This window comes from Mesocricetus auratus, unplaced genomic scaffold, assembly GCF_017639785.1.
Source record: "Mesocricetus auratus isolate SY011 unplaced genomic scaffold, BCM_Maur_2.0 Super-Scaffold_6730, whole genome shotgun sequence".
Lineage (NCBI taxonomy): Eukaryota > Metazoa > Chordata > Mammalia > Rodentia > Cricetidae > Mesocricetus > Mesocricetus auratus.
The window spans coordinates 105,583,894-105,607,565 of record NW_024429184.1 but is presented as its reverse complement, the minus strand read 5'-3'; the positions used below and the strand labels follow the sequence as shown (position 1 = coordinate 105,607,565).

The 23,672-nt window shown below is 37.7% G+C and overlaps 1 protein-coding gene and 1 pseudogene across 4 annotated transcripts in view; both read left to right on the top strand.

Moving 5' to 3' along the window:
* Dmxl1 (Dmx like 1) overlaps positions 1 to 23,672 on the top strand; it is a 136,132-nt gene that overhangs the window by 5,388 nt on the left and 107,072 nt on the right. For all 4 annotated transcript variants that reach the window (XM_040741836.1, XM_040741835.1, XM_040741834.1 and 1 more), the window contains exons 2-7: positions 2,439 to 2,564; positions 5,685 to 5,756; positions 13,959 to 14,037; positions 16,357 to 16,489; positions 21,768 to 21,834; positions 22,522 to 22,700. In XM_040741836.1, coding sequence (XP_040597770.1) covers positions 2,439 to 2,564; positions 5,685 to 5,756; positions 13,959 to 14,037; positions 16,357 to 16,489; positions 21,768 to 21,834; positions 22,522 to 22,700 — 656 coding nt within the window. The remainder of the gene's footprint in view (positions 1 to 2,438; positions 2,565 to 5,684; positions 5,757 to 13,958; positions 14,038 to 16,356; positions 16,490 to 21,767; positions 21,835 to 22,521; positions 22,701 to 23,672) is intronic.
* On the top strand, positions 5,242 to 5,406 carry LOC121139082 (annotated as a pseudogene).

Below are 23,672 nucleotides of genomic sequence, written 5' to 3'. Positions count from 1 at the left end.
AGTCACTGAATCAGCATCCTTTTCTTTTGTCCTAGGTTAGTCCTTTTCCCCATGCTTGGGTTTTCTCTTCTCAAGTTATATTGGGCTTGCTCCTTTATTGTCTACATTCTTTTTCTATGGGATTTCCAAGACATGATTAAAATATTCATCTTAAAAAAGCCTGTGTCTCCTCAGTTGTCACAAGTGTCTTCTATATGTTGCCTTTTCTTTGGTGTTGTCAATTGACCATTCTCTTGTTTTTCCTTGAGTCTAGTTATAACTGAATTCTTACTTCCTCCTCTTTTGTTCTCCTCTTTCTTTTCTTTCTTCCTTCTACTTATGCTCAGGATGATAATTTGTCCTTGGTCTTCTGTAGGGTGTATATTGCCTCTAGTGGTGAGATCTCAGTCTTAGAATTTCAAACTATAAATGATTTTTGGATTTTTCACTTGAAGGTGCCACAAATATGCAAATTCGTTGTTTAGACGAAGTTTCCCCTATTGGTGTTATCTTACAACTTTTCTTTTCCACCTTGTTTGTTTTTTTTTTCCAGTATCATTATCTTTGAGAATAGTTCCATCATCCAGTTGTTTCTCTCTTTCTGTCCTCCAGAGTACTGGGATTGAGGGTATGTACTACCACCACTACACCCCCATCTGTTTTTCTAAGCTAGAAGCTTCGTAGAATACTTAGCACCCCCTCCTCCAACACTTTTCTCAACTCTATAGAATCTACCTCATAAATAATTTTCAGACCTCTTCACTTATCTTTGGCCTTATTATCTCAGTGAAATAACCTTTTATGCAGTCATGCTTATCTCTAGTTTAATACTGCCAGAGCAGAAGGCATATTAAGATAAGTGTGATCTCTTTAGGTATTAAAAACAACAACAACAAAAATTCTAGTCTACTGCATGTAGAAGCTGTCATCTTAAACTTGAGCTGTATTTATGTTATTCCCAAAACTTCTCATTCCTAAAGCTTTTAAGTGGAAGTCTCTAGTCAGATTAGCTTCCTCCTTTTGTTTATTTTGAATCAAGGTCTCTCTATATAAATTAGGCTGGCATCAAACTCACAGAGATTCACCTGTCTTTGCTTCCCAAGTGCTGGGATTAAAGGCGTACCCCACTACGACCCAGTGATGTTTTTTTTTATTTTTAAGCTGTAGCCTAGTTCTTTATTTCTAGGAGCCATGATATCCTGTTTCACTATATCCCAAGCAGCTAGAGAAGTAGGGAGTAGTAAGTACTGTGAGAACAAGTGAGACAGAGAGAGCATGGAATAGTCAACGGCTCTAAAGACTAAGCACATTATGGGCAGCACCACACCTAGGCTGGTGGTCCTAAGAGATCTAAGAAAGAATTCAGATTAGTCTATTTTTAGATTATATAGTGTTAAATAATGTATGATTTTACATTTTGTGTTTGCGATGCTGAGTTTCACCAAAAATCAGTCATTCATTCATTCAATGCAGTTTGATTTATTCTTAGGACAGAATATCTATCCATTTCTAAAATTTCTCTAAGAATGCTTCTGCTGTTTTATACTATGTATTTTATGCAAAATGGTGTTGTCAAAACTCAGGATTCTAAAATGAAGGTATCAGTAGACTGAAAAATATTAGATAACATACTGTATATCTTTTTTCATCAAATATCCAGTCAAGATTTTTCAGATAAAAAACTAAGCGCATCCATCTCACTAATACAAATTTGTTTTTACCTTTTATAAATGTTAAGATTCTGTGTGTGTCAAATAATTGTTTTAAAATACTTACCATTAAATGCTTGATTTTTGTACCTATTTTACATATCTGTGTACCTTGGACCATGTAATAATTTCTCAGTTGGAAAAAGTTTTAAGAAGCCCTGAGGTAGACAGAGACCAAGCAAATAAAAGTCAGAGAAGTTACCTTGAGATGGAAAACAGAACAGAAGGAAGAGCAGTGTAAGGACAACCAGGTGTGGGAAGGAAACAGGCAGAGTGCCTGAGATGGATTTGTAGAAGGATAATCACTTAGGGTACTGTCCTGGTAAGGAGTTGGGGCTTTTATTCAAAGTGTAGTGGGAAACTTTAAAATTTAAGCAGAGGTTACAGCTTGATGCCATAAACATCTTTAGAAGTCAGTTTGGTTTTGTTTTGGATTTTTTGGCTTGTTTTTTTCTTTTTTGGTTTGAAAACAGACAAGGTGGTAAGCAATTGGATTGTTAACAGTAGGGCAGGAGACAGATGATTAAGTTACAGACAGGGAAGATAACATCCAGTGAAAATGCTAGAAATGCATGTGATTGCTTTCAATTGTGGCTGATTTGGAGTAGATGTATATATAGGCAGGAAAGAAAGTATAATTCTAATAAAGACTGTCTCAGAGGCAGTTAAAATTTATGTTTTTAAAAAATATGTAATGATATTTTACTATATTTTCTTGAAATGTCTATCATTTTTGTTTTACTTTTTTAGGCCTATGCATCTGGATGTGACATTGTAATACTGGGAAGTAATTTTGAAAGATTACAGATCATCCCAGGCGCTAAGCATGGAAATATTCAAGTGGGATGTGTGGACTGTTCAATGCAACAAGGCAAGGTTTGTAATCTTGTGGTAACATGTAGATTTGTTTTAAGTTTTTTTTTTTTTCAGAATAATCTCTGAAATACGTATTTCCGATTCAATTAAGACCTCCTTTCCAAGGATTAAGCTGTACATTCCTTTGGCTCTCTAAGATGCATTTTGGAGACTGTCAGAAATTCTGATGATGATCTTTTGTTGTTTTAAAATATCTAACAATTGATGCCCAAAGAACATTTTGTTTACCTGCACCTGGACTTAACAGTAGGTTGTGAGCTGCTTAACATGGGTTCTGGGAGTAATGCTTGGGTCCTTTGCAAGAGTAGCAAGTACTCTCTATCAGTGAGCCATTTCTTCAGTCAATTCTTGATTTTTGAGACAAGGTCACATTGTAATCCAGCCTGTCTTGGAACTCACAAATGCAGCCCAGACTGGCCTTGAACTCACAGCAATCCCACTATCTGTTTCTTGAATGTTGAAATTTCAGGCATGAACTATCCACTCAGTTAGTAATTCTGTTTTTGTATAATTTTAAGATTGTAACACAATCTTCTCTACTCATTGAGATAAAAGTATAGTGCTTTTTACCTATAAACATGTCTAAAGCTTAGTTTATTGGTATTAGAAAACAAATTCAAGGCTGGGTTGTACTGGCACATGCCTTTAATCCCAGTACTTCAGAGGTGGAGGCAGGTGGATCTCTGAGATCAAGGCCAGCCTGGTCTACAAAGTTGAGTTCCAGGACAGCCAATGATATACAGAGAAATCCTGCCTCAAAAAACATCAATATAAAACAAAAATCTTCTGAGAGGTTAGCATTCTTAAAAAGGAAAACAATAGCATTAATTTTAAAACACAAATCATTTGGTAGACATTCTTTGTATGCAGGTGTTCTAGTAACTTCTGGAAAACATTGAAAGAATATACACCAAAGTCTTGAATGTTTTGTTAATTTTTAGACCTAAGAAAAAAACTTCTAGGATTTCTATTTGTATATGAAAAGTAAAAATAATAAATTGAAGGTAAATAATTACAACAAATACAAAAGAAACAACATATAGTTCTTGTTGACCAATTTAACTATAGTTGTGTGACGTGTCCTGCTAGGAGTCATACCAGGCAACATACGTACCCTGAAATAGCATCAAGAAAGTATAGAAGATTGGGCTTGTTTGTTTGTTTATTTATTTATTGCGTTTTGAGACAGGATCTGGCTAGCTTAGAACTTGCTATATAGAACATGTAGGCCTTGAGCTCACAGATCTGCATGCCTTTTCGTGCTGGGATTAAAGGTATGCACTAGCATGTTAGGGACCTACCTAATAATAAGTTTAATAAAAGGTGTTTCTATTTCAGTCCTTTACCTGTTTGTTGGACTGCCTTTGTCTTTTATCACTGTATAGCCTTTTTTTCCCAGTCTAGTTACAAATGTCTCTCATGTATCTGACACTTGTATAGATAGACCTTAACAGAGTTGCATACATGGCTGCTCTTTAAAATTCTAAAATTCAGAGAGGTGGTTTTGTTGTTGTTTTATTTTGTATTTTTTCCTTTCATGTTTTTAGTGCTTGCTTTCCTAGCTCTATAGTTCTCTAATCTCTTGTTACTATTAAAAACTTATTTACAAATCATTCAGATTCATAGAGCTAATTAATGTTGGAAATATGGTAGCTTCCAGCAAGAGCTTTTTAAAATGAAGATTCATTAAGTCATACGATTGTCTAGGTTAGAATGAAGTCATTTGGTTTTATGATCAAACTAAAGGTAAATTTCCTTATTAACAGGTAGCAAAAGCCTTTCTTAAAGTGTCAAGAAACCAATCAGGATGGCACATACCTGTATTCCCAGTTATTCTGGAGGCTGAAACAGGAAGATTTCTTGAGTCCAGGAGTTCTGGGCTGTAGCATGCTGAGCCCATTTTGTATCTGTACTAGGTTTGACATCATATAGTGGCCTCCTGGGAGTAGGGAACCACACAGTTGCCTAAGGAAAGGTGAACAGGTCCTTAAAGTGTCAGGAAGAAAATGTTTAGGGTCTGGTGCTAAGGTACTTCTGTCTTTAAGGAAGAGAACACTACTTGACATCAACGCCAGTATTTGACCACGTTTTCTTTGTATTCACCAAATTATTCTGAGGAACTCTGTGTGTGTGCGTGTGTGTGTGTGTGTGTGTGCGTGCATATCTTGTTTATCAACTTCAAATATTCATAACTTCTCATTACTTTGCAAAGGTTCAAGTTGTTCACATTGGCAGGAATCATTGTGTAATATGGTTCAAACCCATCTTTTAGTCTTGTGTTCTTTATTCAGTTATAAAGAGTGCTTCTAGCTAGTTTGGTCATGAGTCATCTGCAAATATGTGTTGCTTCTTTTAATCTTTATAACTGTGTTCATAATATGCTCTCATTTAAAATTAAATGAATACTTATTTGCTCTTTCAAAACCAACTCATGCTTAGAGCCCAGGATTTCCTTGCTCATCATGGTATTGCTGATTTGTATATTCTACAAACTCAATTCATTTAAAATATTTGTTTTAAAATTTTGTATATGTATTATCTTCAACTCTTAGTCCCCCTCCATTAGACCATATTGTTCCTTTATGTATTTCTATTCTTTATGATGTAGCTGGTTTGGAGCTCTATGTAGAGCAGACTGACCTTGAACTCACAGAGATCAGCCCACCTCTGCCTCTGGAATGCTTCTCGGCCTTTTGGCTAAGATCAAGTGTAGTATCTGTTCTTATCAGATTAAAAGTCATTTTAAAATGTCAGATTTCATATTTGGCAAAGGTTATACTTACATGCTTTCTTCTGTAAGGAAAGTAATTGTCGTAGTGTATATTATTGTTTACTACATACTAAATGATGTGTGAATGTTCTTTTCATTTTCAGCATAGGACTGTTAGATAGTTTTATATATTGTAAATACAGATAGAGAAATCTCTGAAAAATATATGCAGAAGGTAGCAGTGCTGGGATTCTAATCCCATATAATGGTCTTCAAAATGAATATGCTCAAATACTGATGGTTGGAATCATGTATTTGCATATTTAAAATGTAATTAGAATTGTTATTTCATTTGCTTTTTTGATCTATAAGTATGTTAATCTATTTCTATTTGTTTTTCTTTTTAAAAGATTGCAGCGTCCTATGGAAACGTTATCTCTGTTTTTGAACCAGTCAGTCTTCAGAAAAAAAGGAAAAATTTGGTCAGTAGTTTATTTTCTTTTCAGAACTGAAATCTGTGTAGTATAAAAAAGTCAAAGTGCCCATTTGATAAAGTAGTATAAGTTATGGACTATAATTGAAGATAAATGTCAAGTCCAGTGTTCATATTAAAATATAATTAATTTTTTGGAATTGAATTTATTATTGTGTCAGCCAGCTGTCATAAAAAGTCTTATTTTCCTTCTGATGGTTTTATTTCATAATAGGCAAAGAATTGATAATTTAAAGTTTGGGAGTTACCTTATTGCTACTCTCAGACACTGTTGTTTAACCATAAGTGGCACTTTGTTCTTGGTTTATAGAGTACATGTAAGCAGTTTTGTGCCTTTTCATGTCTATTATTCTTACAATTACATGATTTGCTTTCAGTATTAAGACATTTCTAGGACTTAGTTTTTTTGCTGTTATTATGTTGCTTTTAGATCAGTAAATGTTCTTTATAAGGAAAATATATAAGAAACTAGAAAGTTTGTTAACTAATAGTTTATAAATGTAACAGCTGACCCACATTCTTTTGCATGTCTTTGTAGTCATCATAAATATTAACCCAGTGATTTCTAAGCCATGTGAAAACATCAGCATAGTGAAGTGAACGAAAAAGGCTAGAAGTTATAGGATTGATCTCTTTCTGTTGGTTTTACCTATGAGGTCTTACTAGGGGCCTCCTGACTTTCTTTGCTTGAATTGTTAATAGGATGATATCATAAAGATCAGAAGTGTAGCGAATTAAATAATGTTTTAATGGTTAGAAATACCCTATATATCTTCTGATGATTTTGGGGTCATTTTTGCTTGAATCAGTAGTATCTTACAAATTACTGTTCCCCCACCCCCATTATTTCCCCCTCTTTTTGAGACAGAATCTTGCCCTGTAGCCCAAGACAAGCCTGGAGCTCACCACGAGTTCAGATTAGCCTTGCACTCTCAATTATCCATCCTCAGCCTCCAAAGTGCTGGGTTTATAGGCATATGCCATTATGACCAGCATTCTCCAGCATTCAGTTTCATGAAGAGTTTTCAAAATTCTCTGGTAATGTCTGTAGATTATCTACTTAATCCAGTACTAGAGGGCCTCACCTCTGTATTAAGTAATTGGCAGTACTAAATTTAAAGTTTCATTACATTTATTTAACTGGGGAGAGGTCACCTGTGGAGGACAGAGGACAATTTGCAGGCCTTCTCTCCTCCCGTCATATAGGTGCAGTAGGTCTATTGTAAGTTGTCAGGCTTGGTGACAGCAACCTTTCTTTACCCTGAGTCATCTTGCCAAACCTTGAAAGTGTATTTTAAAGGCAGCTACCTTCCCAAGAACTGTAGTAGTACTTTCTCGTTGGGACTGCTAGCTCCAAATAATGACACAGAGACTTATTAATTATGAAAGCTTGAACTTTAGCTTACGCTTGTCTCCAACTAGCTCCTTTTTTTTTAATATATTGTTTTTTTAATTAATTTTAAATAGCTTACTTCACATGTCAATCCCAGTTCCCTCTCCCTCCCCTCCTCTCACACCCCACCCCACCACTCCCCCCCAGCCTCCTACCCTCTCCCCACTTCCTTCCACATAGGGGATATCCAGAGTCTGTCATTTCACTCAGGGCAGGGTCCAGGCTGAGAGAGCATCCCTCTTGGTGTTATGGACACACGAAGTCCATTTGTATGCCAGGGATAAACACTAATCTACTGCCCAGGGCCCCATATGTTGCCCAGGCCTCCTCCCTGACTCTCACATTCAGTGGGTCTGGATCAGTCCCATGCTGGCCTCCCAGCTGTTGGTCTGGGGTCCAAGAGCTCTCCCTTGTTCAGATCAGCTGTCTCTGCTGGTTTTGCCAGCCCTTTCTTTGCTAATTTGTTCATCACTCCTGTCTCTCTGTCACTGGGTTCCTTGGGTTCAGTTCAGTGTTTAGCTGTGGGTGTTTGCCTCTGCTTCCATCAGTCACTGGATGAAGGTTCTAGGATGGCATGGTAGATGTCAAGTTCATTATCAGGAATGGGCATTTGAGGTGGTTGCTCCACTATTGCTTAGGTTGCTAGTTGGTGTCATCCCTTTAGATCACTAGAGGTGTCACTGGTGCCTGATCTGTCTTCTAACCTATGACTCCCTCTATTATGGTATTTCTCATCCTGTTCTCCCCCTATTCTACCCCCCACTCAACCTTCCTGTTCCCCCATGACCTACTCTTTCTTCCTCTTCTCCCCCTCTCTTCTTCCCAGCTCCCAATCCCCCCCCCGCCCCCCGCCATGTTCCCAATCTGCTCAGGAGATCTTGCCTCATTCCTCTTCTCTGGGATACCATGCATATCTCTCTTAGATTCTTTCCTGTTTCCCAGACTCTCTGTCAGTGAAAGTGCAGACTAGCACTATCCTAATCCATGTCTAAAATCCATATGTGAGTGAGTGCATACCATGTTTGTCTTTTTGTGACTGGGTTACCCCTAAAGATTTACTTATTTATTGTGAATACAGTGTTCTGTCTGCATGTATCCCCACAAGCCACAAAGGGGCACCAGATCTCATTACAGGTGGTTGTGAGCCATAATGTGGTTGCTGGGAATTGAACTCAAGACCTCTGGAAGAGCAGGTTCTGCTGAGCCATCTCTTCAGCCCCCCCAACTAGTTCTTATATAACTTAAGTAACCCATATTTCTTAGTCTACATTCTGCCACATGGCTTGGTTACCTCTACTCTTTAACATATGTCCTAACTGGGTCCACATCTCACTGGCGTCTCCACCTTTCTTCTTCCCAGAGTCCTCTCTGCCAGGAAGTCCCACCTATTTTCTGCCTAGCTATTGGCCATTCAGCCCATAGTTACTCCAATCACAAGGCTCCTTAAGTAGAGATACATCTTTACAGTGTACACAAATTATTTTGCAATGTTTTCCCCTTTTTGTTTAAATAAATAGGAAAGTAAAACTATATATAGTAAGACGTAAGACCAATTATCAGGTAAGAATTATATTCAAAATGACAAGTCCATTTTCATTTGGAAAATTCAGAGAAATACTCCATTATCTATCCTATCTGGTCAGTCCAAAGTTTTGTACGTAATTTACTTGTATTACCAACCCAAAAGTATGATTTTAGACCTCAAAACATTTTCTTACATAAACAGAGTTTTTAAGTCTTTCAACTTTATATACTTTCTCTCTCTCCCCTTTCCCTCTCCATCCATCTCCCTCTCTGTCCCTCTCTCCCTCTCTCATTTTTCAAGACAGGGTTTCTCTGTGTAACAGCCCTGGCTGTCCTGGAACTCACTTTGTAGACAGGGCTGTCCTGGAACTCACAGAGATCCACCTGCCTCTGCCTTCCAATTGTTGGGATTAAAGATGTACACTGGCTACTTTGTATCTCTTAATGTAATTTTCTTTTCTGAATTTGGTAACTAGAAAAAGTATAACTATCTATTGTTCAACTCCATCAGGGACCCAAGAAGGATATGATATTAACTGAGTAAACAGGAAGTCCACAACAAGCAACTTCTAAAACTCTAGAAGTGACAGGAACAGCTGACAACCTTTATGGTCATCCAAAGGTTCCCCTGCAATGTTGGGGTATTCATCTTCATGCTAGATGTCTAGAATATCTGACAGACATTTTTGGGAAGCAGAAATTTTGAAGAACTATCTTACTTGTCTTTGCAAAGTTTGACAGTTGCTTTATTTTGTGTCCTGCTTGTCCAATTTGGACAGCATACTATCAGCAGTTGAGGCAAGGGCAGTTTCTTGTTGAGTGGGTAACTTTGCCACAATGAAAACAAACGCCCTATGGAAATTCTTTGATGCCCATCATCCTTTTTTGAAGTAAATTGGTGCTGCCAGTAGCAGACATATCTCACTGTCATGAAAAGCTGTATGTTATTAAAACATCTTAAATGCCATATTCCATAGGTCTCTGAAGTGTTTGAAGACCATCTGTCTGTCTAAAACAATACATCTCTATTTGACCTTCAAAACATACCTAACATGGCTATAAATTTGATTGTTACAGATAACTAAATTCTAACCTATATTTCTTAATTATTTTAAACAGTTTGTAATAATGGCCTTTAAGGGCTAGAATTTTACATTTTAAAATGAGCTGCATAGGTACAATATCTTAAACAAGAGTAGAAACAAACATACAGAATGTTAAAACAAAAGTAATCTTAAATTTGTATCAATATGCAAAAAATCCATACTAATGTAAAATGTAAATGTAAAGTAGTTGCTTTCTTTTAGTTTAAAAGTAGATTCGGTAATCTATCCTTTTATCCTGTCATTCCTATATCTGCCTTTTTCTTTTCAGAACAAGGTCCTTGAATCTGATCTCTTTTTTTATTTTTCTCCCTGATTATGACCAATAACAACTTGCAATCACACCCCCCTAAATGATGATAAACATCCATAACCCATGGATAACTAAAAAACACACCCCACCTCTTGGGAATGTAGGAGTTGTGTTCTTAAAATTACTTACTGCTGTCTGGGGGTGACAGTATCTTTAGGAGGACCCTGAGGATATTGAGATAATGGAAAGTATTGAGCTTATCTGTAGTCCCACCCAGAGTAGTCTGTGAGGCTGGACCATCTCAACCAGCAGCTTTGAAGTTGTTCTGAGTGCAGAATTGAAGAAAACTACAGCAAACATTCTGAGAAGCTGAATCACTTAGGCTACTTGTCTTTATTGCTGTCTGGTCCTTTTTTTGTGTTGTTTTTGAAAACATACAAAGTTTTAAAAACATCTGCATTAACACAAGTATAGAATGTGCAGCATACATGAGTCAGCTGAAGATTTTTTGCTTTTTGTTTGAGCAGGTAAAAGGCATCTATCAACTTTATAAGTCCATTTGGACTGTATAAACAAACTGTAATATCAATCTCTACTCATGCCATATGAAAAGATGGCATGTAATAATAAGTCATTTGGACTCTGTAGCCAACAAGATTTATCGTGTCTCATCCAGTCTCCGAGCTCTTCCAATATCAAGTAATCAATATATACGGCACCTGTCCTATCATCTTTCTTCATATTTGTAGCCAAGATTTTCAGGAGATCTTCCCCAATTAAATCTAACTTTATGTTTCCTGTGGAAACAAAGGCATAGCCTCTTCGCCAGCACAACGTTTTTTCTGACTTCCATTTTGAAGCTAAGGAATTCTGAAAATACATAGGTTGGTTTAATTTAACAGTTTCCATAATGAAATGTCTCACAGAAGCTATTGCTTTTTATATAGTAGCATTTAAAAAAATTCAAAGTCAACAGAACAACATACTGTATCCAGACACCCTTGCCTATTTCCCATCTTTACATGGCTATTTTTTTTTTACTTTCTTTTCTCTTTAGACTTTTCTATTATTTTTAAACAATTTGTTGTTGTTTTTTTAATGATGGTATATACCCATTTCCTTTTCTTTTGTCAGCACTTAAGCACATTTTTAAGCATCCTGTACCTATTTAGAGTTTTTTTTTAAGGTCTGGACCTGGCTTTACTAAGTGCCTCCGACATTCTCTGACCTAGTGAGCCAAATCTTTAAACAGCTATACAACAGCGGCTAGACCCTCCTTGTAGTGGCTCTGATGACTTGCTCTGCCTTCTTTGGTTCCCTGAGAGCCTCGCCTCATGTGGGGAGGAGGGGTATTGGTGGGAACTGTGTTCACCACTCCAGTTCGGGGAAGTTGCTGAGCCCACTTTCTAGAGTCCCCATGAATGGCACTCAACTGTTGTACCTGCTGCAGAGAGACCCAGGCAGCCACTGTGGTGTCACTGGCCTGCATTACTTCTCCATCAATGTAGTCATGCCACACATTGAATGCCAATTTAGTAGTACTTTCTCATCAGCTTGCCGGCCCCAAATAGTGACACAGACTTATCATTAATTATGAAATCTTGGCTTTTAGCTTAGTCTTGTTCACAACTAACTCTCAGACTGTAATTAACCCATATTTTTAAATCTACATTCTGCCACATAGCTCAGTTACCTTTATTCTGCAACATATGTCTGACTTGCTCCACATCTTGTTTAGGTCTCCACCTTTCTTCTTCCCTCTGCCCAGAAGTCCTACCTCTTCTTTCCTGCGTAACTATTGGCCATTCAGATCTTTATTACACTAATCACAAGGTGCCTTAGGCAGAGACACATCTTTTTCAGTGTATACAAATATTCTGCAACATAGAAGCACTCTTTCTGTATGCAGCAGCTATCTGTTGAATGAAGAAATTAGTTTTGTTAAAATGTCTTTATTTATAAGACTAGATTAACTTAAAACTCTTCTTTTTAATGAAATTGAGTATTTTCCTTTTTTGGTTTTTGAGACAGAATTTCTCTGTGTAACTTTGGAGCCTGTTCTTGAACTTGCTCTTGTAGACTGGACTAGCCTCAAACTCACTGAGAATCTGCCTACCTCTGCCTCCCAGGTGCTGGCATTAAAGGGGTGTACCAGAACTGCCTGCCTTGAGTATTCTTTTTTTTTTTTTTTTTTGGTTTTTCCAGACAGGGTTTCTCTGTGTTGTTTTGGAGGCTGTCCTGGAACTTGCTTTGTAGACCAGGCTGGCCTCAAACTCACAGAGATCCACCTGGCTCTGCCTCCCGAGTGCTGGGATTAAAGGCGTGTGCCACCAACTATTATTCTTGATGAATGTAATAGTGTAAGATACTCAGTAAGATCAGGCTAGTTGTTTGTTACACAATATTTCCCCCTTGAAGGGGAAAACTGGAAAGAACAGAGTTGAACAGAATCTGTTAATACTGAAATATAGTTTTAAACATTTCTTAGATTCTTATACAAAAGATATTGTCATTTTTCTTATACACTCTGGAATATTCTTTTGAGATGGTGTTTCTTTATGAGAGGTGTACTTTGGATTATTGTTGGTTCTGGGAATGTAACTCAGGGATAGAGGGATAGAGTGCATGCCTAGTGTGTGCAAAGATGTAAGCTCAATCCTCAGCACTACAAATAGCAGTAATATAATTATTCATATTCTTTATAAATAATTGGTAAGTTCTTATGTTCAGGTCCTACCTTAGGACTGTCCAAAACTGTGGGTATGTGATTGTATTCATCTGTGTGTCTAGTTCTATGAAAGGCTCTGATATTCATTGTGATTTAGAGCTGTTCTGGCAGTGTCAATGTTTCCTAAAAAGGTATTCAGTAGTCCACATGTGGTTTCAGATCACCTTAGGTATTTGTTTAAAGTCAATATTCCTGTGCTTCAAAGTGTACCTTTTGAACCTGATAGATTTGGAAACTTGAACTTTTAATAAATATCATAGGCTATTCTTTGTTGTATGGAAATGTGAGGAACATTGCAGTAAGACAGTATTTATAGATTAATTTTTTATGATTATTTTTTATTTACAAACTTTTTATAGTAATGTGTAACACATACACACTAGTTAAAGTGGACATTCCCTGTATCGCTACAACAATACCCCTACTAGACATAAGGGGGTGACTAATAAAAGCCCAGTGCCAGGAGTAGGTCAGTTCTATTGGTGGTGTTTTCCAGTGAGCTTCCATAGACAGCCTTATAGGTTAGTTTAATAGGCCACAGTTTAAACTTAAAGTGAACCAAATGGAAAATGTTGGGTTACATACTAGTGACAAGGTTTTAAATCATATATATAGTGCCACATGTACTTTTTTTTTTACTGATTACTAATTTGTAGGTTCAAATAAAATATATTTGAAAGAGTGGGAAAGTCTTACAGTAAGGAAGTAATTTATCTCAGAAAGAGATGAAATATTAAAAGAAGAATTTTAAAATTATTTGACCCATGGACACATTTAAAATTGTACTTTGGACTTTACTATAATAAAATGCACATACTGTAAAGAATGTTTAAGGTCAAGCTAGGTAAGATATATGTTTATTGGTTATTTATAGTAAGGATAGACTTTCAGATCCCAGCAATGGGTAGTCTGTCACGAGTCTTTTATATCATTTATTTCAGTGGTTCTCAACCTTCCTAATATTGCACCCCTTTAATACAGTTTCTCATGTTGTGGTAACCCCCAACCATAAATTTATTTTTGTTGCTACTTCGTAACTGTAACTTTCCTACGGTTATGCATCATAATGTAAATATCTGATATGTAGGTTGAGAATCACTGGTGTATATTTCTCTTGACTGAGTTGTTTTGTTCATGTTTATATAAAAGATGCTAATCACAACTAACTGACTGGCTTTTTCTCATTTTAGGAACTTTATAGTCAGTGGCAGAAAAGTGGCCAATTTTTTCTGGACTCAATAGCAATTAATATAACTTGGGATCCCACAGGTAAGGAGTATAACAAGATTAATTGGAACAAATGTCATTGAGCTAGATTGTATTTATTACTCTTATATATTTCATCTGTCTGACTATGGTGAATACAAAAGTAAATAAAGCAAATTGTGCACTTCTATAATTTATACTGAAGTGAAGTCAGATACGAGTGATAGTAGATGGTATGACAAATATTAAACAGAATAACTTACTTTTGGAAAACAGATTTTAAAAATCTCTCTGGAAAATAAGATTTCATTGTCAAGACTTCTTTTGACTTGAATTTTTGAAAAATTTTAACAAATTAGAGCAAAGTAGATGAAATAGGAATAAGAAGTTACTTCTAAAACAAGATCCTATATTATCTTATGTATTTACTTTAAAAATTACATAACTTGAGGCTGGAGAGATGGCTAACAGTCAAGAACACTTGTTGTTCCAGAGGAACCTAGTTCTATCCCCAGCAACCACATGGTGTCTCATAACTGTAAGTCCAATTGGGAAGGATGTGGTACACAGACAAATATGCAGGCAAAAACACATACAAAATAAAAGTAAATATTTGATAGCTGAAAGCAACTATCATTTTCCTGCTTTTGTTTTATGGGTTGGAATTGATACAGGGTTTTGTCTCTTATCCGTGCATTATTGCCTGAAGTAATTTACTTGTAAAGGATCCAAAAAAGACTTTGTTCCCATATATGGACCTTGGCTAGTTCTCTAGTGGGATACCTTTGTTCTCCATGTGACCTGTCTTTCTCATGGGGCCTCTACACCAGGGAAGTGTAAGGTTTACATGGTGGTAAAGTTTAAGATTGAAAGTTTAAGCTACAAATACTCTTAAAGCCTGGCCTTCATTATCCATAGGATTTTCCTGTTTCATTCTGTGTTGAAAACAAGGTAGGAGTTCAGGTATTCAAGAAATAAGAGAAACAGATTCCATTCTTGGTGTAAATTGTGAGAAAGTCATATTACATGGGGGCCTAAGTACAGACTTTGTTCAAGTTACAGTTAATCTTTATAACTCTAAAAGCTCTAAATTTACAGGTAAGAAAATTGAAGTTCAAAGATTGCCTAACTAGATCCTGTTGGGAAATATTATTTTAAGGTGTGTGACTTTTGTTTATGCTGCATTTCTTTAACTCTGTGAAGCTGTGTTACTGTGCCTGTCTGAAACACCTGATGGTCGTACTAAAGAGCTGAATGGCCAATAGCGAGGCAGGAGCAAGGATATGCAAAACTGGCAGGCAGAGAGAATAAATAGGAGAAACAAAGAAGGAAAAAGAGCAGCAAGAGATCAAGGAGTATGAAGGATGTCAGGGGCCAGCCTCCCAGCCAGCTACAGAGTAAGAAGGAAAGTAATATATACCGAAGTAAAAAAGGTAAAAGGTCCAGAGGGAAAAGGTTAGACAAGTTAATTTAGATTAGGAAAAGCTGGCTAGCAACAAGTCAAGCTAAGTCTGGGCATTCATAACTAAAAATAAGCCTCTGTGTATTTATTTGGGAGCTGGGTGGTGGGCTCTGCAAAAAGACCAAAAAACCAAGAGTAAAAAGCAAGTACAATAAGATCACAATTTGCATGGCTAATTAAATGATGAAAACACATGGGTTTATGAATTTCTGACCTAAAGTTGAGCTTTTTCTGGACTTTTCTTTGTTTGCTTCCTCCCTCCCTCCCTTCCTCCCTCCCTCCCTCCCTCCCTCCCTCTTTCCATCCCTTCTTACTGCATCTTATTAGAATTTCTTACAGGATCTGTAGTGAGGGATTATTTCCAAGAGTATGGGCTTCCTACCAGTGGCTATAACACAAAATAAAATGTTTGTTCTCTCTTGGAACTGATAACCTGTAGATAATCAGAGTGGGTGCTCATTAGTCCACCACCCCAGTTTCCATTATCTGTTAATAATCCTTAAGGGAAGGGAAGGCATTCATAGGATCGTTTCCTTCCATCAAAGAATATAAACAGGTCCCATCTTTTCAAAAATTTATTCTTTTGTTTTTAATACATATATGCTTATTAAAATTACATTACTTATGTATATGTATATATGGGTGTCAACATACTGTGTGTGGTTAATATATGGGGTTCAGAGAACAATTTGCAGGAGTTGGTTCTATCCTTCCATCGTGAGTGTTTTGGGAATAGAAATCAGGTCATCGAGCTTAGAAGTAAATGCCTTTACCTACTGAGCCAAATTACTCTTTTACAGTTTCTTTTTAGAAACTGTATTATATTCTGTAGTTTTATAAGATTCTCGAATATGTATCCTAACTCAGTGTTAACTACCTACACAATAAGTGGTTAATAATATATTTGTATATTTCTTTAGGCAATCGCCTTTTAACTGGTTCCAGCTGTCTGCAGCTCTGGTGTAACAATAACTCAAGGAAGCAAACGGAAGATGAAACTCCAGATGGAACAAATCTTAACTTTGGAGATTGGGTGTGCATTTGGCATTGCAAGTAAGCAATTTCCTAGAGAGTTTAAATGGTAAACCTGTCCTGTGGTTTTTTATTGTATAAGTTGGTTGTATATATGATATTTTAGTCTATTCATTGTGTGAACAGACATTAGCATCTAGGGTTAGACTGAATTATACATGGGTTGGCAGTGAGATGACTCATTCCATAGATGCAGGCTACACAGCCCTGCAACTGAAGTTCAGAACACATGTGGTGGAAGGAGAGGACTGATTCCTCCAAATTGTTTTGTAACTTCCACATGTTCATTTGTAATTTATTTTCTGTTGCCGTATAAAAATGGTGTTTGGAAGTGTGGTAATACATTGCCATTAAATCTAGAAATGACATCTAAGCTAGAAATTGAAAGAGAAGGAAAAATTATGTTTGATTATACAAATAAAGCATTTCTCTAAGGAAATAAAAGGTTGAGGGAAAATAGTTAATGCTTTCTTTTAAAAAATAAAATGGATTCTAGGTCCTAAGTCCCAGGGCGCATCCTGTGCCCCTAATCCTCTCATCTCAGCCCCAGCAGCCAGCCAGCAGGTGGCTCCACCACCACCAAAACCCATTGGACAGTGTAACCTACAAGACCAACTCTGCCACCCAAACCCACCGAACCCATCATCTTCCCCCTGGCCAACCATCCCCTGCAAAACAGCCCTTATAGGCACAAGTGTTACCTGCATCAGTTGGAAGAAAAGCAGCATCCCTGTGAACAGCCCTCTCCAGCAACATCAGCCGACCCTCTAGGCACAAGTACCACCCACATCTGTTGGAAGAACAGGCACAGGCAAAACCTATATCAGTTGGAAGAAAAGACTCCATAGACACAGGCACAACCCACACCAGTTGGAAAAACAGAACCCATAGGCACAAGTAAAGCCCACACCAGCCAGAAGAACTGGATAATGTGCTGCATCTAGTTACCCAAACCTCACAAACCTCAGCTGAGGAAACCAGACTCCACCTAACAACCAGTCAATTACCAGAACCCTTGGCCATTCATGCTAAAAGACAATAAAGGAAACAGACAAGAAAGGAACAAAAGACCCATCCAACAAAGACTTCACCCTTAACTATAATTATCCCAAACCCAGATGGGTGAATGCCAGTGTAAGAATGCATTCAACAACGTAAAGAGTAATATGACACCACCAGAACCTAGTAGTTCTACAACAGTAAGACCTGAATATCTCAACTCAGGTGAAGCATAAACACTGATGACAGCTTGTATTGGAGAGAATGTGGAATAAGGGGAACACTCCTTCATTGCTGGTGGGAGTGCAAACTTGCACAGCTACTTTGGAAATCAGTATGGCAGTGTCTCAGAAGACAGGGATTCCTTCTACTTCAAAGCCCAGATATACCACCACTCTTGGGCATATACCTAAAGGCTGGTCAGTCATACAATAAGGTCACTTACTCAGCTATGTTCACAGCACATGTATTCGTAATAGCCAGAACCTGGAAACAACCTAGATGCCCCTCAACCGAAGAATAGATAAAGAAAATGTACATTTATACAATAGAGTATTGCTCAGCAGTAAAAAAAAACAATAACATAAAAATCATCTTGAGTGAGGTAACTCAAAGTCAAAGTGACAAACATGGTATGTACTCAGTCATAAGTGGATATTAGATGTAAAGTAAAAGCTAACCATGCTACAATCCACAGCCCCTGAGAAGCTACATAAAAAGGAGGACCCTAAGAGGGATACATGGATCACCCTGGGAAGGGGAAATAGATGAGATCTCCTGGGTAAGCTGGGGGAGTAGAGTCCAGTTAGAGGGACAGAGAGGGAGAGCAATGAAAAATATCTTGATAGAGAGGGCCAATATTGGGTTAGGGAGAAACCTGGTGCCAGGGAAACCCAGGAATCCACAGGGATGATCCAGCTAAGACTCCTAGCAATAGTGGAGGGGGTGCCTGAACTGGCTATCTCCTGTAAACAGATTAGTGACTACCCTAATTGTTTATAGAGCCTTCGCCCAGTAACTGATAGAAGCAGATGCAGAGATCCACAGCCAAACACTGGACCGAGTCCTGGGAATCCAGTGCAAAAGAGGGAGGAGGAATTATATTGAGCAAGAGGGATCAAGGGTCTCTGTAGACAGCTGACCTGAGCTGGTGGGAGCTCAGGCATTCTAGATTGACAGCTAGGCAGCTTGCTGTACCACCCTAGGCCTCCTGCATGTGGGTGACAGTTGTGTATCTTGGTCTGTTTGTGGTGGCCCATAGCAGTGGGACCAGGATTGTTCCCTGGTGCATAAACTGGCTTTTTGGCATCTGTTCCTTTTGATAGAATGTCTCACTCAGCCTTGATGCAGGGCCTGCCTCAACTTGATATGCCATGCTTATTGTTGATTCCCATGGGAGGCCTTACCCTTTCTGAGGAGTGGATGGGGGAGGGGTAGAAAGGAGTTAGGGGGAGGGAACAGGAGGAGAGGAAGTAGGAGCAAGTGTCATTGCTATGTAAAATGAAGACATTTTAATAAAAAAGTAAGATTAATTAGAAAAGAATGGACCAAATGGAACAAAGTGTGCTATGAAGATGTGAAGAGTGAATTTCCAAAGTCACAGTATGTATAACAGACATTTTAAGAGTTCATGAATTTGGATGAAGAAAAGGAAAATGATGATAATGCTGGGAATTTCCAGTGTATATGAGTGTTAAGAATGGAAGACAATATGGAATAATGAGCCAAATTTCTTTGAGAAGAAAAGGCAGGTATGCACTAAGTAGGGAGACAAAGCTGGGTAGCTGAATTCATGGTTATTTAATTTCTTTTAACACACATAAATCTTTTATTAAGTAAAAAATGTTATACCGGATGAAGGCAAAAATTCATTTAAAAATATTATTGTCTAAAAAAAAATGTGAATTGTAGTATTAGAGATCCATGGCTCTGGAAATTAGATATCCAGATTGAAAATGGAAACTTTCTTTCACCTTTAAAGGGAAATTGCCATTTCTTTGGTGTTAGGCTTATAAAGCTTTTTAACAATTATTACTTGAATGATTCTTAGGGAATGGTTTGGGTTTTTGTTTGTGTGTTTTTAATTGTTGTTATATATATTACATTGACCTCAGTTTCTCCTCCCTTCACTCCTCCCAGGCCCTCCATAATCTCTCCTCTCCATCAGACTCAGATCGACTCCTCTCTTTCCCTTAAAAAAAAAAAAAAAGAAAAAAGAAAAAGAAAAAAGAGTAGGTCTCTAGGAATAACCCCTGAACATGGCCTAACAAGATGCAATAAACCTTCATACCGTGTCTGGACTTGGCAACCCAGTAGGAGGAAAAGGGTCCCAAATGCAGACAAAAGTGTCAGACTTCCTCCACTCCCATTGTTAGGAGACCTACAAGAGTACCAAGCTACATAACTGTGAGGTATATGCAGAGGACCTAGTTTAGATCCATACAGAGTCTGTGATTGTTGCTTCAGTTTCTGTGAGTCTCTGAGCTTTGCTTAGTTGATTCCGTGGCCCATATTCTCATGGTGTCCCTCATCTCCAGTCCTTCTTCTCTTCCTTGGGGGAGGGGAGCCTGGTTCCATCTAGTGTTAGGCAGTGAGTTTCTGTATCTGCTCACATTGGTTACTACTCTGATGACAGTTGGCTAGGCACCAATTTATGAGTATAGCAGAATATTGTTAAGAATCATTTAATTGTTTTTTGTTTGTTTTGTTTCATTTTTTTGCCAGCCATATTTAGTTTTGTCCTGTGTCTCTGGCTGTCCTGCTTCTGGTTCTTGGCCATCCAAGTAGTCTCAGGCATGGGCTCCCACTCGTGGCATAGGTTTACAGTTGGACCAGTCATGGGTTGTCCACTCAGGCAAGTTCTATGTCACCATTGCCCCAGCATGTCTTAGAGGCTGAACAGATTGTATGACAGAGGTTTTGTAGTTGGGTTGATGTCTCAGTCCTGCTGCTAGGAGCCTTGCTTAGTTATAGAAAAGGGGCAGTTTGGTCTCCGTATCCCCCATTATTAGGAGACTTCTTTGAAAGGATTAGGAGGATTAGGAGGTGTGGCCTTGGAGTAGGTGTGACTTTGTCCGAGGAAGTGTGTCACTGAGAGTGGGTTTTGAGATGTCAAAAGCCCATGCCAGATCTAGGCTCTCTCTTGGCCGGTGGATCAGGTTGTAGCTCTGATCTACTGCCCTAGCACCATGTGTGCTACCATGGTTTCTGTCATGATGATAATGGACTAAACCTCTGAAACTGTAAGCAAGACCATAACTAAATGGGTTTCTTTTACGAGTTGTTCATGGTGTCTCTTCACAGCAATAGAACGGTGACTAAGAATGGATCCATCCACTAAGACTGGAATGCCATCTTTAATTATGCACCAAATAGTGACTTTCTAGAAAATGACAGACATCGTGTATGACAAATATCCTATAAAATGATGAAAAATTTCATACCAGTTACTGACATGGAAGTGACCATATGATCATAGTGGAATGCATTGATTAGAAAAGGCCTGAAGGCATGTAATAAAAGTCTGATTCAAATACTATTTATAACTGCTATAAGAGGAGTTGGCATGCATAAGCAAGCATCTTCATTCCTGAGATTCCAGGGTTCATCAGTAGCATCACGATATGTAGTAATCACTTACTACTATTTACAGAGCTATAAGATGTATGTTCATAAAGCAAACCCTGCCCTTCCCTGAGACTCCAGTGCTCATTAACAGTGTTGAGATAGTTGGCGATTACTTACAGTTTCCTCCTCCAGTTCTGGGTCAGCACCTTCCAACTGTCCCTGGAGAAAAAGAGCCTTTTGCTTCTCTGCTATTTCATATGTTGGAAGCATCTCATTTTCATTGTGGAGTGTATCTAATTTTTTATTAAAATTTGCCATTTTCACAAAAACAAACAAAAAAAAAGTTAGGAGTCTGGAGGAGGTTCGTAGTAAAGCGTGTACTTAGCATATGCAGGCCCTTGAGTTCAACAACAAAAAACAAAACAAAAATAAATACAAAAATTTCTCAACAACAGCAGCAACAAACAACTTGAGTCAACATTTAGAGTCAGATATGATACTCTGTAGTTCTAGGTATGTGTTGCAGAGGCAGGAGGACTCTTTAACCTGGTGTTAAGATCTAATCTGAACCACATTGCAAGACCTCATCTTATAAAGGGAAAAAAGTGAGTGGGAAACTCTTACCAGAAAAATTCTGTAAGAATAAGAAATTGCTGGAGTTTTAATTTGAAGCTTGATGATTATGTTGAACCTAGTTTCTTTGCCAATTATCCCATCTCTGTTTAATTTACAGAACCGCTTCCCAAGTCCATTTAATGAAATTTTCACCAGATGGAGAATTTTTTGCCACTGCTGGAAAGGTAAATTTTGAAAATACTGTTGTAGAATTGTATGTCTGTACTACATTATATTTTAAGCCTATGTGTACACCTGCCTCTGTGTGCACATGTATGTGTGGTGCATGTGCAGGCTTGTACGTACAGAATAAAGGGCAGAAATGAAGTACTGTCTTTAATTATCAGTATCCCCCTTATTTTTTATTGAACCTGGATCTCAGTGTGGGCTACATTGGCTGGCCAGAAAGCCTCCAGGGTCTTGCCATCCCAACCAGGATTACAGGCAAGCACTGTGGCACCTGACTGTTTTATATGGGCTCTGGAGGGTCAGACTCAGGTCCTCCTGCTTATGGAGCACACATTCTTTTTTTTTTTTTGGTTTTTACGAGACAGGGTTTCTCTGTATTGTTTCGGAGGCTGTCGGTCCAGCCCGGCCTCAAACTCACAGAGATCCGCCTGCCTCTGCCTTCCTAGTGCTGGGATTAAAGGTCTGCGCCACCACCTCCCGGCTTGGAGCATATATTCTAACCATTGAGCTATTCCCAGTTTCCTGTAGTTTACTTTTGAACTTATAAAACATTAACTGACTTACTCTTTTTAATATTGCACTCTTACTTAATTTTTGACTTAAGGAAAAAGAAGCCCTTAATTTCACTTTTCCTGAATAATGTAGGAGGTTATATGGTCACTGGATACTTTTTTTCTTCTTAGGATGACTGTCTTCTAAAGGTATGGTATAATGTAGAAAACTGGCGACCAGCTGTTACCTCTCCAGATCAAAATTCAGAAAAACAATCCCAAGGAGAAATTGACTTTTCTTTTGTGTATCTGGCCCATCCACGAGCTGTAAATGGATTTTCCTGGCGTAAAACGAGCAAATATATGCCGAGGTCAGTTTATTGGTTGTCATTTCACTGTGTGTTAAGAGAACATCACCAATTTGACTGGTTTTCTTTCTTGGAGTCTTTGAAGATTAGGATAATAGTTGATTTTTCCAGGCTGTATATGTCTGGCCAAGTATGATTAATGATAGTACAAGAATCTTAAAGGGAATTTAAGACCAAGATAATTTATTTCCATATCCACATATTTTTCTTTTCTTTATGTTTTCTATTTTACTGTATTTCCTTACACAGATGTTGTTTGTGTGGACTTTTTTGACAGTTATCTTCATTTTGTTCTTTCTGTTTTATCTTCTGGCATGCTTTTCTAAAACAAACAAAATATCTTTTATTGAAAGGACATCATTGAACTAAATAGAATTAATTCTTTACATTGTCGTGCTCTGAGTTAGATATCAGTTTAGTCCATACAAGCTCAAAAATATGTGCTAGTTAGTACTTTCCTATGATCCTTGAAAAACTATCACATAGAAATTTGTGTTCTTGTGGTAATTTATGTAGATCTGGTAAGTACATCTAAAAATCCATCTTGTACTACATTGCAATGTTAATTTGGTTATGTATCTCTTACCTTTGTAGTACTGTTGAATTTTAGCACCTGAGATGTTCAAGTAGAATTGTAGTGATGTACCTAAATCATTTGTTGACTTTTATATACCTAGATTTTTTTGCCTATAGTGTAGTAGTTACTGTCCTTATTCTAGCCCTCTAGTCAAAGTTTAGGTGTAGAAGAGAAATGCTAGGAAAACTAATGGTTCTGTTCTTAATTTGTGTCAGAGTCTTTAAGCTAAGAGACAATGGTCTGGGTAATCAGTATTGTCAGCTGAAGGAACCTCACCTCGGATTCACTTATGTTCTAGTACACTCTATTGCCTGCATACATAAAGATATGCTTTGAATAAAATGATCTTATTGTGTATGTTAACTCTGACCTTGAAAGTTTTGAGTGACTCCAGCTTG